This window comes from Molossus molossus, unplaced genomic scaffold, assembly GCF_014108415.1.
Source record: "Molossus molossus isolate mMolMol1 unplaced genomic scaffold, mMolMol1.p scaffold_m16_p_10, whole genome shotgun sequence".
Lineage (NCBI taxonomy): Eukaryota > Metazoa > Chordata > Mammalia > Chiroptera > Molossidae > Molossus > Molossus molossus.
Window position 1 is genome coordinate 67329878 of NW_023425345.1, and position 17870 is coordinate 67347747.

At 40.4% G+C, this 17870-nt stretch overlaps 1 protein-coding gene across 1 annotated transcript in view; it reads left to right on the top strand.

Moving 5' to 3' along the window:
* WIF1 (WNT inhibitory factor 1) overlaps positions 1-17478 on the top strand; it is a 73761-nt gene extending 56283 nt beyond the window's left edge. Inside the window, exons 5-10 of the mRNA XM_036252129.1 lie at positions 174-269; positions 1699-1794; positions 6700-6795; positions 12285-12380; positions 12887-12982; positions 16622-17478. Of these exons, the coding sequence (XP_036108022.1) occupies positions 174-269; positions 1699-1794; positions 6700-6795; positions 12285-12380; positions 12887-12982; positions 16622-16743 (602 nt within the window). The 3' untranslated portion in view covers positions 16744-17478. The remainder of the gene's footprint in view (positions 1-173; positions 270-1698; positions 1795-6699; positions 6796-12284; positions 12381-12886; positions 12983-16621) is intronic.
* Positions 17479-17870: the final 392 nt, after the last annotated feature.

Below are 17870 nucleotides of genomic sequence, written 5' to 3' on the forward strand. Positions count from 1 at the left end.
GAAGATTTAGCGAAGTACACATGGGATAGAGAGAATGTGGTAGAAGTATTGGTGTTCAATAAATTATGATCATTAGTGCACTGGGGGAAAATGACCACTACCTCTTCATGCTCCCGTAAGTCTCCCAACATGATTTCCGAGTGTCCACTTACTCTTGTTTCTCTGTGGTGAAGCCGAATGCCCAGGAGGATGCCGAAACGGAGGGCTTTGTAATGAGAGACGTGTCTGTGAATGTCCCGATGGCTTCTACGGGCCTCACTGTGAGAAAGGTAAACACGCTTCCTTTGCTTGCTCCCTAACGAAGTGGATGTCACACAGGAGCCCCACATGAATTTTTTTTTAATCCTCACCCGAGGATATGCTTTTTTTATTTATATAGAGAGAAACATTGATGTGAGGAGAAACATCTCTTGGTTGCCTCCCATATGTGCTCTGCCTGGGGATCGAATCCACCACCTTTTGGTGCATGAGATGATACTCCAACCAACTGAGCTATCCAGCCAGGGCCCCACATGTATTTTTTAACACATCCCTTGAAATTATTTTTCTGGTAATGCTATAATGATTGGTGAAATCTTTAAAAAGCCACAGAAGAACTATTGGAAAGTATTTCTTCTCGGAGTGGTTTTCTGTTAAATACAAATATGTGGTGACAGAGTCAGAGAACTTTGGCACAATGTCTACATTCTTTGTGGCCACTGTCCTCCCCAACCCACCCCCCACCGCCAAAATTAACTATTATATACACTATGCTTTGACATTATCTTATAAAAGTTTTGAGGGTTTTCCCCCCTCTACTTAAATTGTTTTAAAAGCCAGTATTATGATTAATTAGAAAGTTTCTATTCCAATTAAAAGTAGTTAAATTCACAATTAAGCCTGGCCAGTGTGGTTCAGTGGATTGAATGTCATCACATGGACTGAGAGGTCCTGGTTTGATTCCCGGTCAAGGCACACGCCTGGGTTGCGGACTCAACCTCCAATACAGGGCATGCAGGAGGCAGCTGATCAATGTTTCTCTCTCACATCAATGTTTCTATCTCTCTTCCCCACCAAAAAACCAATAAAAATATTTAAAAATAATAATAAAAATAATAATAAATTCACAATTAAGTTTACACTTGAGTTATGACATTGCTATAAGGCAAAAAAAAAAAAAGGATGAATATCATTTGTGTAGTGAGTACATCTATTTAAGTGAAATCACTGTATGGAAATTATATGAAAAAAAGAGATAAATAAGAAAATGTGTATTAACCACAAGATACTTAAATACTAAGAGTTATTTGACCAAATAATAAAAATAGTTTTTATTTTCAAGAAATAAGAATTTTTGTCTTGTTGGTATTTATTTTGGAATTAGAAAATCAAGGAAATAGAGCAGAAATTTTTTTTTACAGTCTTAAGACCTCATCTTAGTTGAAATAATTATTCTGGGCAAATTTTGATCAGCCATTCAAATGGAACAATTCCAAAATTCTCTTCCATGAAATTGGTTACAAAATAGTCTGATATGAACAAAAAGGTCTGATTTACAGCACAAAAGTGATTTTTAATATAGAGAACTCTAAAGAGTGACCATTTTTTTAGTCAGCCACAAGGCTTATAAGTTTAGTTGTGTTATATTATTGACATTTCTAAAATGCTCCTGCCCCAAAACTCTATTTGGCTTTAATCAGAGCTCTGTTTCCCTACTAGCCCTTTGCACACCACGATGTATGAATGGCGGGCTTTGTGTTACTCCTGGCTTCTGCATCTGCCCACCTGGATTCTATGGAGTCAATTGTGATAAAGGTAACAGGTTTTTGTTTTGTTTTTAAGAACAAGGTTCTTGCCCTGGCTGGTTTGGCTGAGCAGTTAGAGCATCGGCCCACTGACCATAGAGTCATGGGTTCAATTCTGGTCAAGGGCATGAACCTCAGTTGCGGTTCGGTCTCCAGCCCTGGGTGGGATCGTGCGGGAGGCAATCAATCAATGTGTCTCTCTCACATTGATGTTTCTCTCCCTCTCTCTCTCTCCCTCCCACTCTGACTGAAGATAAATGGAGAAATATCCTCAGGTGAGGATTAAAAAAATAAAAAAACAAAGTTCTTATTGCTTCTTAAATGTTTAATAAAAGATATATATTTAATATATTATCACTCTTCATAACAAGTGCTGTAAGCAGGTTTGTATCACTTAGCTGGCTGCTGTAATAACTTTAACCTCAACTCTCAATGTAGCTTAACAGAGTAGAAGTTTGTTTTCACTCACAGAATGTTCCTGCGCAGGAATACCTACCTGTTCAGTGGGCGGGGCAGCTTTGTTCCATGCAGTGTCTCAGGGACCCAGGAGCCTTCTTTTTGTGGTCCTGTCTAGAGCTTTGGAGCTCTTTGGGTCCAGCCAATAAACAGACAAAGAGAGATCAGAGTAGCCACTGCTTAAAAATAACACACACACACACACACACACACAAACACACACACACACACCTGGCTTAGAAGTGACCCACAAAACTTCGATACCTATTTCATAGGTAAGAATTAGCTCTGTGGTTCTACCTGGATGCAGGCAAGAGAAATATTATCCCTGGATGGACAGCTGTCTTCCACTGACAGCTTTATTGGAGGGGAACCTGGATTTTTGTGAACTAGTTGTCCCTGCCACATGGGTTTTGGTAGGTCCTAATCAGTTTTATGGGTGACCTTTTAAGATGGAAATGAAACAACCTGCTCCAAATCGCCTGACCTAGAAGTTCACTGACTCCCAATTCAAAGTTCTGTTTACAGAACACATCCCTGCGCGAGTGGGTTCCTCCTTCCTATAATGCAGCAGCACAGCCAGATTTTCCTCTTAGTGGATTCAAACTTGGCCCTAAACTATTACTGAAGGATTCATACTCCTTACAAGATACCTCTCCATTTTGCCCCATTCATATCTTTTATGGAAAAATTAATATCCTGCAAAGTGTATGCATTTTATTTATTTATTTTTTTTGTTCAGGTAGAGTGGAAGAGAGAGAGAGGAACAGAGAGAGAGAGAGAAACTTCGATGTGAAAGCAACACATCGAGTGGCTGCCACCCGCACAACCAACCAGGGCCGGGGACAAACTGCAACCGAGGTACGCGCCCTTAGCGGGAAGCAAACCCGGGTCTCTCAGGACCGCAGGCCAACGCTCTAACCGCTGAGCCAAACCGGCCAGGGCCAAAGTGTATGCATTTTAATGAAATTGTCCTTGTGTCAAAAAGCATAGTTGCATGAGTAGAGCACTATTTAAAAAAATAAATATATGCTTGAAATAAAATCAGTGTTATTTTTCAAAAATATTTCTTTAGTGATAATGCAGTTAATACCAATTAAGACGAAAATGAGTAGCTTTTTATTTTTATTTTTTTATTTTTTTTTTATCCTCACCTGAGGACATTTTTTCATTTTTTGTTCAGATAGAGGGAGAGAGAGAGAGAGAGAGAGAAACATCAACATGAAAGGGACACATCGAGTGGCTGCCACCCGCAAGACCAACCAGGGCTGGGGACAAACTGCAACCAAGGTACATGCCCTTAGTGGGAACTGAACCTGGGTCTCTCTGGACCGCAGGCTGACACTCTAACCGCTGAGCCAAACCGGCCAGGGCATGAGCAGCTTTTTAAAAAAGAAAAAAGAAAGAAAGAAAGAAAGGCTAAAGGAAAGAGTCCTTAGCATGAGTCAGAATAATAATTTTAGCTGCCTGCTCTTTTCTGATACTGAGTACTTTCATACAATTATCTGATTTTATTCCCAACAACCTTTTGAGATGTGTCAGATTTTATCCATCACATTCCCAAATAAATGAAGTGTATAGAGCTCGAGCAGCTTGATTCAAATTCACATCCTTCACTGCACCGCGTTGACAGTCTACCTGTTTCAGGTCTGGTTCCTCCATGAGTCACTCTGGTTCTGAGCAAATAATCTTCATCTCTGTGGGTCATGCTTTCCCCATTTCAGCAACCCCTGAACCCCATATCCCATAGTTAATGGAGATAATATGTGAGACCATCTCTCCCTTTTATTTTTTAAATAATCTTTTAAAAGTAAAGCATTGGATTAAAAACATTTTGAAAAATGTGTATTCATAAAGAGTAAGCAGCAATGACCCTGATAATAATTAACAGCCAGTGGGTAAAATTCTTCATTGTGAATCTGTTTTTTCACTTGTCTAAATTTAGCATTCGGCATCTCTGCTATTCCAAAATCGGACATTTCTTGAAGCAGAATTAAATTCATGTTACATTGCAACTATGGGGAGATAAAGCAAATCCTTCAGAGATTTGGATGAAGAACTCGGGTCTTTACGGGTTTAAGAGGACATGTGTGAGGCCTGCCTAGATGTGACTGTCACTGGCGTAGCTTCCACAGGGCAGTGTCAACGGCGTTGTTTTTCTGTGGCGTGGGTTCACGCACACTACATGATCCCGGTTGAAGGAAAATACCCGTCTGTATTCCAGTATGTTTTACATTTGGTAATATTTTACCTTTTAGATGAAAAATTTTCCTCCAAATAATTTTTAAAATTCTTTTAGAAAGTCTGTTGGAATTTTATTTGGTCTCACTGGAGACCTGGGAATGTTAAAAAACACAATTTTTTTTTTTTTTACTACCTCAACAAAAAATGCTTTTTTTGTCCAAGAGGGAGTGTAGAGCTTCTGAAAAATGGTTTAATGACTGTCATGGAGCTAGACCTGAGCACTACATATTTAAAGAGACATTAAAGATAAATTTTCATTGGCTCTTGGGACATCAGACACAAACTTCGGAACTGAGTGGGTAAGCATGGGCCTAGCGTACCCTCAGTGCCTATGAAAGTCACTTAGTGTCTGTGGCTCATTTTTCTGGTCAAGAACGATCACACAGCAGAAATGTAGATGAGTTTGGTCAGGACAGTAAAATGTTATGCAAATACTAAGAGTGTGGCCAAATTCTATAACCAACTTGAAAGTCATATTCTATAACTTGCAAATAAGCTCTCAGGTTCACTGCATCCTACATGTTAATAAGGAACAGTGTCCAGAGGGCTGCAGCCAAGCGGGCACTGATCCCGATGTTTTCACATCTTATTATCCCCAGGAGAAACCAGGGCAAGTGGGGAGACAGGACACACAGACACAACTGTCCGGTCCTAACAACACTGGCACCAAGTAGCAAAGAGAAAACTCAAAGAGCCAGTTCTCCTAAATCCATTCTATATCCTAAATCCTATACCCAAACGCTGCTGCGCCCCCACTCACTGCCCCCCATCCCCACCTCTACCTTAGGAGGCTTGATTTTGCCAAAACAATGACATCATCGTCGTAAGCTGGGAGATACTTAGGATTTTAAACAAAAACCTTTCTCATTTAAGAAGCCTGATAGTCATAGAACATTCTGATTGGACTTCCTTTCCACAAAGAAAGTACACACGTAACTTTTGGATTTCCTTTCTGATTTTTCCTACTGGAAGCTTATTCGGTTTTTGTTCGTCTATAGCCAATTTTGGCTGATTTTATATAGGACAAGAACAAATAAGCCATATAACTGGAATTGCTGAGAATCTGAGAATCCAAGCTTTTATTTATCGAATGAGCCAACTTGTCTATTTTTAGATACTTGCTCTCCTCTGTCCCCATTTTTGTCCTCCCTCTAGTTTAGGTGCCGTCAAGTTCTAGACGCTGACACCAAGAGAGGGTTTAGTGTGACACACACAGTGGATTTTTACCTGGATGGTGCAGTGAATTGGACTCCCACAATAGCATCTGAGTTCTTCATCCTTCTGGCTCACGCCGCTGCCGCTCCCCTGCAGGCTCTTTTCCTGAGTACAATTATCCTTTCTTCCAAACATCATAAAAGTCAATTTAAAAAATCCCTTTTACATAAGATGAATCTTTGTTCTTACTCTGAAAAAAAATGTTGCTTTCTCCTCTGTCGGATCCTAATACTTGGGACTTCTCTTCCTTTTACCCAATTCAACTTGGAAAATTCTCTCCGTTTTCCTCTTCCTTCAGCTTAAAAAACTTTGGGAGGGTTTCCATGGAGTATTGTGGAAGTAGGACATCACTTCTCTTAGACATTGCATTTCCCCCCTCACTACTGCAAACAGCTTTTTAGGTGAATCTGGCTTGAGAACCTAAGTGAGGAGCTTTACAAAGCATCCACTGGGTGACCCCTTAACCGGAGAGGAGGGCGACACGAGTTGGGTTTGGGTAGGGTGAGGGCTGAAGATGTAGTCCAAACAGATTTCTTTGAAGGGTTATGTTTTATCTTTAGAAGTCATGCAAAATGTCTAGAATCCATATAACTTCATGTTTGTTTTAATATGAAAACAATGTTTTAAATTCTAAAAATTAAATTGCGAGGGGGTTATAGGGTTCTCCTTATAAGGGCATGCATGCTTATAAGAAAACTTAAAAAAATATTTTCTTACACACTGTGCCTCTTTTCACTAAGCTGTAACCCCTCAGGGTGGGTACTGTATAATGTGTATGGTATCCTATTATGTTGTTGGAATCTGCAAATGGTCAGGCGATTGGTTCCAATGCCTGAATTTATAAAGTGGCTTATTTTACTACATAAGTAAATGGGCGAGAAGCAAATGCCTCCAAAGTATCACTTAACTTTAAGTGAAGTGTTTTGTTTTGTTTGTTTGTTTGTTTGTTTAAAGATTTACCCTACTGTCTAATGCAATAACCTGTTATTCATTCTAACAGCAAACTGCTCAACTACGTGCTTTAATGGAGGGACCTGCTTCTACCCTGGGAAGTGTGTTTGCCCTCCAGGACTAGAGGGAGAACAGTGTGAAATAAGTGAGTATTGACCTTCTGCATTCTCTTTGATTTTAGAAACTCCATCTAACCCCTCTATTTTACCAGTGAGCAAACTGAGGTCCAGGGACAATAAATCGCCTGTCCAAGGTCTCAGGCCAGGGGTTTCTTTTCACTAGATTCAGCCCCCGTTCATTTGACTAAAGGTGGGGCAAAGAGTGACATAGCCCAGCTCAGATGACTCAGAGCAAATGCTCTCTGACTCAGTTGTCTGGGTTTGGGTTATTCAGCAGGTGGCACTGCATTGTTCTTGTGGTGATTTTGTCCCCTTCTCATTGTCCAGCGCTCATAGTTTCAGCCTAGAGATGTAGACCACAGCCTGGGGGCAGCTGGAATTTGCTCACATAGAGTTCTTCCTCTGCTGCTCACTGCCAGATTCCCCAAACTAGCCTGAGCCAAGTAACCCATCTAAGAGAAAAGAATGGAATCAAGAAAAAGGAAAAAAAAGGGTGCACAGCAATAAAGAACAGACTAATAGCACACACAACCCCATGAATAACTTGCACAGATGCTAAGTCAAGGGAGCTAGACACAAAAGAGTGCATGCTGCGTGATTCCGATTGTATGAAGTTCAAGAACAGGCAAAACTTAACGGATGACGGTGGAAACCAGAATAATGGTTGGGGGCACAAAGGAACTTTATGGGCTGCCAGAAATGTTCTATATTTTGATTGATGAAGTGTCACATGAGTGTTTTATTTATGGAAAAAAATAGTTGAGCTGTAAATGTACGATCAGGTCATGTTATGCCTTCACTATATATTTGTCATGCTCCAGTACAAAAAAAAGTAAAAATTTACAGGTGGAATGTGGTAGATAATCACTGTTTTGGGAATCAGGACATTGACTACGTGTCCGGGCTTTGCCACCCACCACCCATGTAACGCTCAGCAAGTCACTGAAGTTCTCTCTTAAACTCAGGAATGAGCCAGCCCCATTCCAGATTGCTCGATGATCCAAAAGGCAGGTAACTTCACAGCTCTGCTCAGGAAGGTGCCAACGCAACGCGAGCACATCTGCCGAGGGGCCGTGTCCCTGCCTCTCTGGAGGTTCTGGAACACAGCATTTTCATTCCCAGCTGCACTGTGTCTGTGAAACACCACCGTGTTTGGTACAACCATCGTTTCTAAAGTTGTGGGTTCAAAATTGAATAATACTGACTTCCTATTTTAACTTTCAACCTCTAATTTATTTGTGGGCTTTTGTACTTTAATGAGTACTCGATGAAGTAACCATTTTTTATAGAGTTCAAATGAAATACCTCTGAAGTTTCCATAGAACATGTAATTAATTGTCAGGATGTGGTTTCTGCTCTTATTAGTTACCCGGCCCCGATACAGATATCTGTGCACTCACTCCCCTCAATTTTCTCCCTGGACTTGCTCTCAGACTTTGCGTAGTTAGTTGGTTCATGTTTATGAATCTTTGTTTATGGGCTCATTTCTCTTCGTGTAAGTGTGCCCTTTCATGCCCTTAGGTTTACAGCCTTTCCATTGGCAAGACAATGTTTTCTATTTCTTTTTTTCCCCTGACTGCACCAAAAAGCGGGCCTTTGAAAGCTCCTGATTATCCCTATCACAGGTCCTACCCAAATCCTTTTAGGAAGTTTTTGTTTCTGTTGCAGGAACCACATTACCAGAAAAAGGTGGAATTGGGTCTTGAGTAGAAAAGTACCTCTGGTGTAATAGAGACAAAAAGTTGAATTGTGTATTCTTTTTTTATTTTGAATGATAACCTGTGCTTTTATGAGATATATCAGAAAATAAAGGAGAAATTAAGGAAAATTCAAAAGCAAACGAAATCACTTCCAACGATAATGACTGCTTTACAATCTTTTGTAATTCTTTGAATTCTGGAATATTCTCTCATAACTGGACCACTGTTGAAACAGTTCCTCGAGCTATATAATGCTAATTATTTTACGTATTCTTATTTTTAAATTGAGATAGAATTCATATGCTGTAAAATTTACCATTATAAACTATGCAGTTCAGTATATTCACAAAATCATGCAGCACTTAATCTAATACCAAAACATGTCATCACCCTCAAAAGAGACCCTGTACCCATTAACGGTCACTTCTTTTTTTTTCCTCACCCGAGGATATTTTTCCATTTTTTGTACAGATAGAGTGGGAGGGAGAGAGAGAGGAAGGGAGAGAGAGACAGAAACATCGACGTGAAGGGACACATCGAGTGGCTGCCACCCGCACGACCAACCAGGGCCGGGGACAAACTGCAACCGAAGTACATGCCCTTAGCGGGAACCGAACCCGGGTCTTTCCGGACCACAGGCCGACGCTCTAACCGCTGAGCCAAACCGGCCAGGGCAGCGGTCACTTCTCATGTCCCCCTTCTCAAGACCCTAAAAACCACTAACCTACTTTCTTTGTCTTTAGATATTCTTATATCTATTCATATAAGTAGAATCATATAACAGATGGCCATTTTTGTCTGACTTCTTTCACTTAGCATGATGTTTTCAAGGTTCACCCATGTTGTGGTATATATCATTGCTGGATAATATTCCATTGTATGGATATACCAACCTCAATTTGTTCACCCATTCATCAGCTGGTGGACATTTGGTTGTTTCCACTTTGGAATTATGAAAAATGTTGCTATGAACATCTGTGTACAAGTTTTTGTGTGAGCATACATTGGGTTTGTACCCAGGAGTGGAATTGCCAGACTGTGTTAACCTATATTTAATTTTATGAGGAACCGCCAAACTATTTTCCAAAGAGATTATACCCCTTTACATTCCCACCAGTAACGTTCAAGGGCTCCATTTTCTCCAGATCCTTGCCAACACTTGCTATTTATTGTCTTTTTTGAATGAAAATATGTATTTTGATGTTATTTACATTTTCTTTTTTTGGCCTCTATTAAGATTGATATCCTCTCAAAACTTCATTCTGACTTGATTATGAGACACTTGCAGATTAATAAATAAGACTATGATTCGTGGTATCTGGATGTAATATACATTTATTGTGATTTAAGGTTTATAGATTTCCCTACAATTATTAATGAAACTTCAATTAAAAAGATCACACAAATTATTTAATACTATACAGTAAATGGGTTTTTAAAATAACTTAATGAGTTCTTCTTATTATAAAAGCTCTCTGTAAAACTTTAAGATATTGAATGAAACAATTATATCTCACCCATAATCCTAAGACCCAGAGATGATGGTTGTTGGTACTTATTGAAAACCTTTTTAGTCTTTTACTATGTGAAGAACAGTAGCAAATTGAAGTCGTCCCACAATCCAGTGGGTGAAGGAAGTTAAATGTCTTTATTTTGTCAATTCTTTCTGTCTTTGTTCTCACTGGACTCGTCCACCTATAGTAGTAAAAACGCGAACTGTTTGAACTTAGTTAATCTGTTTGTCTTCTGGCAATCCTTGGCCTGTTTTAGGTCATCTCTCAAGCTGACTCAGTTTCCCACTGTCTAATGGATATAATTGGGCTGCATAATATTTTCGGGAAAAAGAAGTCACTATTAAAGGCACTATGAGACTCTGAATTTTAAAACAATCAATCTTTAGTCCTCTTTTCTGCCATATATTGTCCCACATCTTGCTTACTTGAAAAAACCTCAATGCATTGCAGAACACTGTGACATGATCCAATTTTGTGCATATGATGGAGTCAGATTTTTTAATGCAAATAGAAATTCAGAGTTAGGCATTCCTTTTCTTTAGGTAAGGTTAGGGCCTTGACCAAATGGCAAATGCTATTCTTTGTATCCAAACCTAGTAAAAAGGACCATATTGGATTTTTAATGGTCAACGATAAGGTAGTATTCTATTATTAAGGTTGTTTTAATAATTAAGGTTGTTCTTGTTTCTGGAACGCCCCATGCATCAGAAAAACCTAAAGGTCTAATTTGAGGTTGTTGAGAGACTCTAACATCTCAATAGTAAGTCTACACTGTGTCCACCATGACCAAATGCTGCTTTGTTTGATTTACATATGAAGAAAATCCGTTTGGATAAGTACAAGGAAAAGTAAAGTGTGTTTTTAGCAAAATGATTTTCATAACAGAATTCACTTCATGTTTGTCAAGCACAGTGTTTGCTGGTAAATATATAGTAGTTCCCTTCTTTTGAAACTTCTTTTGACCATAAAACGAAGAGCTTAAAGAATGAAAGGTGGGTTGTTTTAGGATAAAGCTTTCGTTTCTTCTCCTTATGTACTGAGGCCTTTGTAATGAGCATTCGGCTAAAGTGGAACAGAAAAAGGACAATAACAAAAAATATATCTCCAAACTCCTCCCCTACCAAAACCTATTGGCTGTTTGCTCTCTTTGCAACACCACCGTGCAGATACAGGATGTGATTTCAGCTCTGGGTGGAAAAACCCTTCTCATCTACATCTTCAAAAAAGTTAGCTTTAAGAAGGCAAATTCTATATTGCAGAGGAAGAATAAGTCGCTTCTGGAGTAAGAAGAAAATTATGGTATAGTTTTTATATCTAAGGCCCTATTCCAGTTCTAAAATCCTGTGATTCAAAGATCTGTGAAAACATTAGCAATGCCCATTTGGCTTACAGGTAAAAGAAGGAATGATGCATTATTAGGATCTGAGACATTCCGGAAAATGCATAGGTGTGGTATCAGGTACCGTTTGTGCCCCACCTGACATCTTCTCAGCCAGCCTTTCACTCCAGCCACTGCTACGACAACCTGACGGCACCTCATCCTAGCTGTCCACACTGCTCTCGCTTTCCACGCAGACTCCTCTGGGTCCTAAAAAATGCAGCCTATACTCACACAGTTGAAGAATAGAAACAAAAGGAAGTTATCCCAGGGGAGATGGGTGCTGATGAAAAATGCTCCCCTCTCCTTTCTTTGAAAAGGACTTGAAGGTGCCATCCACAGGGCTCCTCAGAAGGACGCAGCAGGATAGACTCGCTGCCACAGCGATGACCCACTCACAAATATACTTTTGTGTTGACTTTCCTTCCGGTTCACTCTTCCATCCTCCCACTCCTGTTTGCAACTAAACTATCTGCCTGCAAGCCCCGCTTTCTGGAGAACCCTAGGCGCAGACAGATGTCATCAGGTACAGGTGTAGGCCTGCTTTCAGAAAAAGTGACACTCAAGAACCAGAACTCAGGCGAAAGATCATTTATAGAGTCTTTAGTGTATCTTAAATTACAGATGCTTATGAATCAGTTAAGACATTATTCTGTTTATTAAAACAGACTGTAAATATAGCATTTGGCAACACATTTATTGTGGAAGATACATATTCAAAATTATAAGTAAAAATACTAGCCTGTTTGTTCAAAAAGTGAAATTCAAACACCATCAAAGCCAGATTAAACCTGAAATCAGTGGAAATAATCGCTATTTAATAGCTTTATCCTCTCAAAGCCTTGCAGTTTCTTTGAAAAATGTAATTACCTCTGAACGAAGAAGCACTGAGTTCCTTGCTTGTTTGCATTCTTCTGTTTCAGGCAAATGCCCACAACCCTGTCGAAATGGAGGTAAATGCATTGGTAAGAGCAAATGTAAGTGCTCCAAAGGTTACCAAGGAGACCTTTGTTCAAAGCGTAAGTACCCCATACACAATCGGTCTGGGTGTGGGAAAGTGAACGTAGCCGTGGTCTTATACTACATCTGTACCTACTGAACATTTCCTAGGCCTCATAATGAACCTTTCTTCATTGGCATATATGTTTCCTTTATGTAGACTAAAGACGTCGTATGAAATTCACACGTGTATAAAAAGTTAGACACATTCACACACACAAATGAACTTTTTAACCCTTAGGAGTTTTCTTAAGGGAAATAAACTTCCACTGCCCAGCAGTTTCCAAAGTCCTGCAGAGAGTCTTTTGTGAATGAGAAGCATCCAGCTTAGTTTAAAATCACCCTCAGGACTTTCTCAATAAGTTCCAAACCAACTTGTAGCTGAAGATTGATTTATTAAAAAAAAAAAAATTAGGGGATGAAGCCAAAACTAACACATTCTAAAGAACTGTAAGAAAAACAGCTGTGTAATTCTGTTGAAAAATGAAAGCTCAGGAAACATTCTTTTTATCTCCTTGGATTCTAGCTGTCTGCGAGCCTGGCTGCGGGACACATGGAACCTGCCATGAACCCAACAAATGCCAATGTCAGGAAGGCTGGCATGGAAGGCACTGCAATAAAAGTGAGTGGGAGCCATCTGGGGAGCCAGGCTCTTGCACATCCGTTTCTTGGCTCCAAAGACTAAAAGACAACTCATAACCCAGCCTGCTTTCCACTTCATTAAAAGCAACTTCTTCTCTGCCTCTTCTCTGCCATGCTTCTTCCTGCTGCCCACAGCTCCCCACACTTCCAGTCTAAGCTCTAGAGTGTAAAGAGAATGCCTCATTGTGAAATATCACATCTGTAAAATATCACCACAAATATTTTCTAGAATAAATTAGTAAAACAGGTAGATTTGGTAATACAGTCTATTAAGTATGAAAGCATTGACAGCCAAAAGTAAGATTTTAAATCAAATGTGGGATTAGTATCTACGTGGTCTGATTTTATCACTCCAGATTTATCAACTAGCATATAAAACATGAAGAGTTTTGCTCTTTAAAAATCTTTAAATTGTATGGATATGGTATGTTTTAAATGAGTTCTTTTGAGGGAAAGAAAGGGTCTATGAAGTATGAAAGAGATACTATGATGGAGTTGCATTTTTTCAAGTTTATTATCAAAAACGAACTAGCTGCCCTGGCTGGTGTGGCTCATTTGGTTGGTGCGTCCTCCCATATACCGAGAGGTTGCAGGTTTGAGTCCCAGTCAGGGCACAAACCCAGGTTATGGGTTAGATCCTGAGTCAGGCTGTGTGTGGAAGGCAACCCATAGATGTTTCACTCTCACATCAATGTTTCTCTCTCTAGCTCCCTCTCCCTTCCTCTCTCTCTAAGATCGAAAAAAGCATGTCCTCAGTTGAAGATTTAAAAAAACCCAAAAAACAAAAAACTAGCTACTGAGACAATAAGCTACTGGCCTATTTAATACACAAAATGAGACTTGCTTAATGCAATCGTTTCACTTTGATTGACATCTTCTCTGTGCTAAGCGTGAATCTGGACACCGGGGACACACCAGTGAACAGACAGAAAAGGCTGTGCCTGGTGGAGCCCAGGTTCTAGTGGGAGGGACAGGAAATTTGCATGTGAGCCAAAGAAACACCGCAGTTTCCGTACAGCCAACAGCTGGAGCTCGGTCTCCCGAGCTGGGCCCACGGTCTTCTGCTCAGCTCGAGGACAGGAAGCCTGCGCTCCTACCCCTCGCCGTGACAGGAGCCCACGCTGTGTCCAGCGCAGCGGTTTTCACCTTTTGCATCTCATGGCACAGAAACTCATTGCTAAAATTCTGCAGCACACCAAAAATATATTTTTTGCCTGACAGAAAAAGTAGGTATCATTTTTATTCATTCACTCCGGATGGCTATTATTATGTTGGATATTGTAATTTTTTTTTTTTAATTTGACTTTCTAAGGGAAAAGAGATCAGTGCCCCTGACTAAATCGTCAAATATTGCATGTTTTAAAAATTCTTGTAGCACACCAGTTGAAAATCACTGGTCTATCACATTTTGTCTCCAAAATAATGGATACAACTGAACACGTCATTGACATGTCAGATGTTTTCCTAGATCAAAGGTCTCCAAAGGGTGATGGATTCAGCCCTGTGAATGAGGAAATGATCAGTAAGGGTGCTGAGGAAAATTACAATTAATAGTTTTAAAATGTATTTTATATTAGTCTATTTATATTAGTATAAATACATAGGTAACATAAATATTTACATTTGTATTTTTCAGGCTTGAATTTCTTATTTTTGTGCATATTTTAAAATGATCGCATTTTATTATTCTCATGTATATATAATACATTTAAATGTAGGTATACATGTTTATATACTTATTTTAAAGTAGTTGGGTCTGGGCTAGGCTACACTAATGCACTGATTTCATTCTTTCCCCTACTGAATGGATTGGATGGTAGACTGAATTGGCTTCAGGTGTGCAGAGCTTAACACGAAAGGTGGCTCCTCTGGAAAAAGCCCTTCTCCCAGGTGGTAATGGCTGAATGGTATCGATGTTAGGACATATGTACCAGGAAACCTTCTCTGGACTAAAAGACCTACAGAAGACTAAACATCTCCAGAGTTATTTTGGAAAAGAGTAAACCAAACCCTATGTTCTGCCCTCAATGGGATACAAACCATGAGGCTTGTCCCAAAGTCAGAGTGCCTTTGCCGAAGTCGTAGGAATGAGGTCAGACCACACCCCCCAGGATTCTCCTACCAAGGTCTTCCGGGACTCCAGTCTGGAGCCTGGTGACCCCTGGGAGTGATGGGAGGGCAGCACGAGGGCCAGTTCCTGCTGACACTCCTGGTCACTCTTCCCATAAGGCAAGTTAGGGGCCATGGTGGAGTATAGAGGAGCAATCCGGGCAGGACTTCCAACCCCAAATAGCACCCCCACTTGTAGGCCATGCTGCTGAAAGCTCTGTGTCAGTGCGCCCCCTTCAGACCAAGAAGATGCCCTGGTGCTTGATTAAAATTCTAACGTTTTCTGGGAGAGGCCACCCAGCCATTTTGTACATTAGCTAGGAGAATCGGGCTGAAAGAACGAGGTTTATTCTGTCTAGAGGGAGGTGACAAGGAAGCTCTAAGGCACAGAGTTCTTTTATGAACAGATTCCCAGTGGGGTGACACTTGGGAGGTCCCAGGCACCCAGACATCTCAGTGGGGAGGAGGATACTGGAGACAGACTTCTCTGCTTAGTCTCACCCTCACCAGCAGGGAGGTTTGGGCTTCATGGGTGGCAGGGTGAGCAGCAGGGTAGGGATTTACTCCAGCACATTGTTGCCTCATGTTTTGGCTGTTCCATGAGCTACTAGCCTACATACTGACAATTCAAAGCAACACATTCAGGCACAAAGTATTCTGTTCTCAGTACTTACTTAATGGCATGCTTGCACTTGAAAACCACGAGGAACAAATGACATGCTGAACTTGACTCTAATGCACAGGAAGATGGAGGCAGATTTTTACAATGTGATTGCTGTCTTAGATCCGTGTTAGGAAATCCGTAGGAATGAGTCTGCTCCAGCGCCTCCAAAGTTCACAAGTAGGAGGAAGGGAGGTCTCAGCTGTGGAACTCAGTGCTTCGCTCTACTTAACAACAGCTGAGCTGGTAGATAGACGCCCACCTTGACTAAACGCAAATCCCCACTGATAAGGAGTCAGTTTAAATCACAACCCTTTCTCTAAATATGCAACGGAAGTCCTTAATTCTTACAAAATTCCTATTCTGTGTAAGTGCAATAGCCACACCTGATCACGTGGTCTATATGAAGCGTGGAGGTTGCTCTACTGAACAATATAATCGAGGCTAGTTTTGCAATGCAGTGAAAAGCATCAGTGATCAAATCCACTGCAAAAGTATCCCTTACATTTGAGACATCAGTGCTAGATCCTTCCCAGCCCTTGGGTGGAGAAATCCTTCTATCCAAACACATTCATCCAAACTTTGCATCAGGGATTTCTGCATGGCCAAAACACATAGTGAGTCAGACATTCCGTGGAAGCCAGAGTTGATGGAGTTAGTGACATGGGTATCTTTTAACAGAGATTTTGAACCTCTAACATCTCTTTCTTCAGGTAGCTTTTTGTGGTTGCTGTGGCCTTTCACTCTGGGTTGAAAAGGGAAAATGGATTTCATTTGAATGGTTAATAATGAATCTAAAGAGCCTGTTTTTGTAGTTTCTTTTCTTTTAAGCCGCGAATAATTTTGCAGGGTACGGAGCCAGCCTCATGCATGCCCTGAGGCCAGCGGGCGCCGGGCTCCGGCAGCACACGCCTTCACCGAAAAAGGCCGAGGAGCCGCAGGATCCACCTGAATCCAATTACATCTGGTGAACTCCGACATCTGAAACGTTTTAAGTTACACCAAGTTCATAGCCTTTGTTAACCTTTCATGTGTTGAGTGTTCAAATAATGTTCATTACAGTTAAGAATACTGGCCTGAATTTTATTAGCTTCATTATAAATCACTGAGCTGATATTTACTCTTCCTTTTAAGTTTTCTAAGTGCGTCTGTAGCATGACGGTATAGATTTTCTAGTTTCAGTGCTTTGGGACAGATTTTATATTATGGCAGTTGATCAGGTTAACATTTTGTCTTTTCAGTGTGTAGTTCACAGGTAATTTCCAAAATCACAATGCGTTCCTGGTGTCAAAGGGCTGGGTGTACGTTAGAGAAGGTAAATGGAACAAATAAGCATAACTCTCAAGAGTTTGGATGAAGCAGTTAATTGTGCTGAAGTTACAGCATTTCAAATTTTATTGTCATGTATTTAGACATTTGTCACATTTTTAATTGCCCTTCTTTTTAAACTCCCAATACAATATATTTTGACCTTACCATGATTCCAGAGAAATGATCATTAAAAAATAATACTAATAATAACACTGTGGTGGTGGCATTTAAACAATATAATATATTGTAAACACAATAAAATAGGGAATATAATGTATGAACTTTTGGCATTGGCTTGAAGCAATATAATATATTGTAAACAAAACACAGCTCTTACATAATAAACATTTTATACTGTTTGTATGTATAAAATAAAGGTGCTGCTTTAGTTTTCACAGTGGCGTGTGGAGTGGTCTTTGTTTGTGCTCTCTTATGGAAATCAAGTTGCTTGCAGTTGAGCAGCGGTTGAAACTGCAGCACCCTTAGGAAGACAAGCTGTTCGTGCTCAGACCCTGCCCTGCTCTGAGCCTGGCCTCCCGCTCCAGCTGCCCCTGCCGCTCCCAGAGCCCTGTGCTCCCTGCCTGCCGCGCTCCCGTGTAGGTCGTCTCTCTGCTCAGTCGTCATGTCTTTCAAGAGGTTTTCTCTAACTAGACCGTGTCACATATCGTAGGCGACTTTCTAAAGATGTCAGAATGTCGCAAATGAAAAGTGCTATTATTGATGAAAAACCTGTTGATTCCCACAAACATTATATGTGTTATCTTACACTCCTCTGAGGCGGGTATTG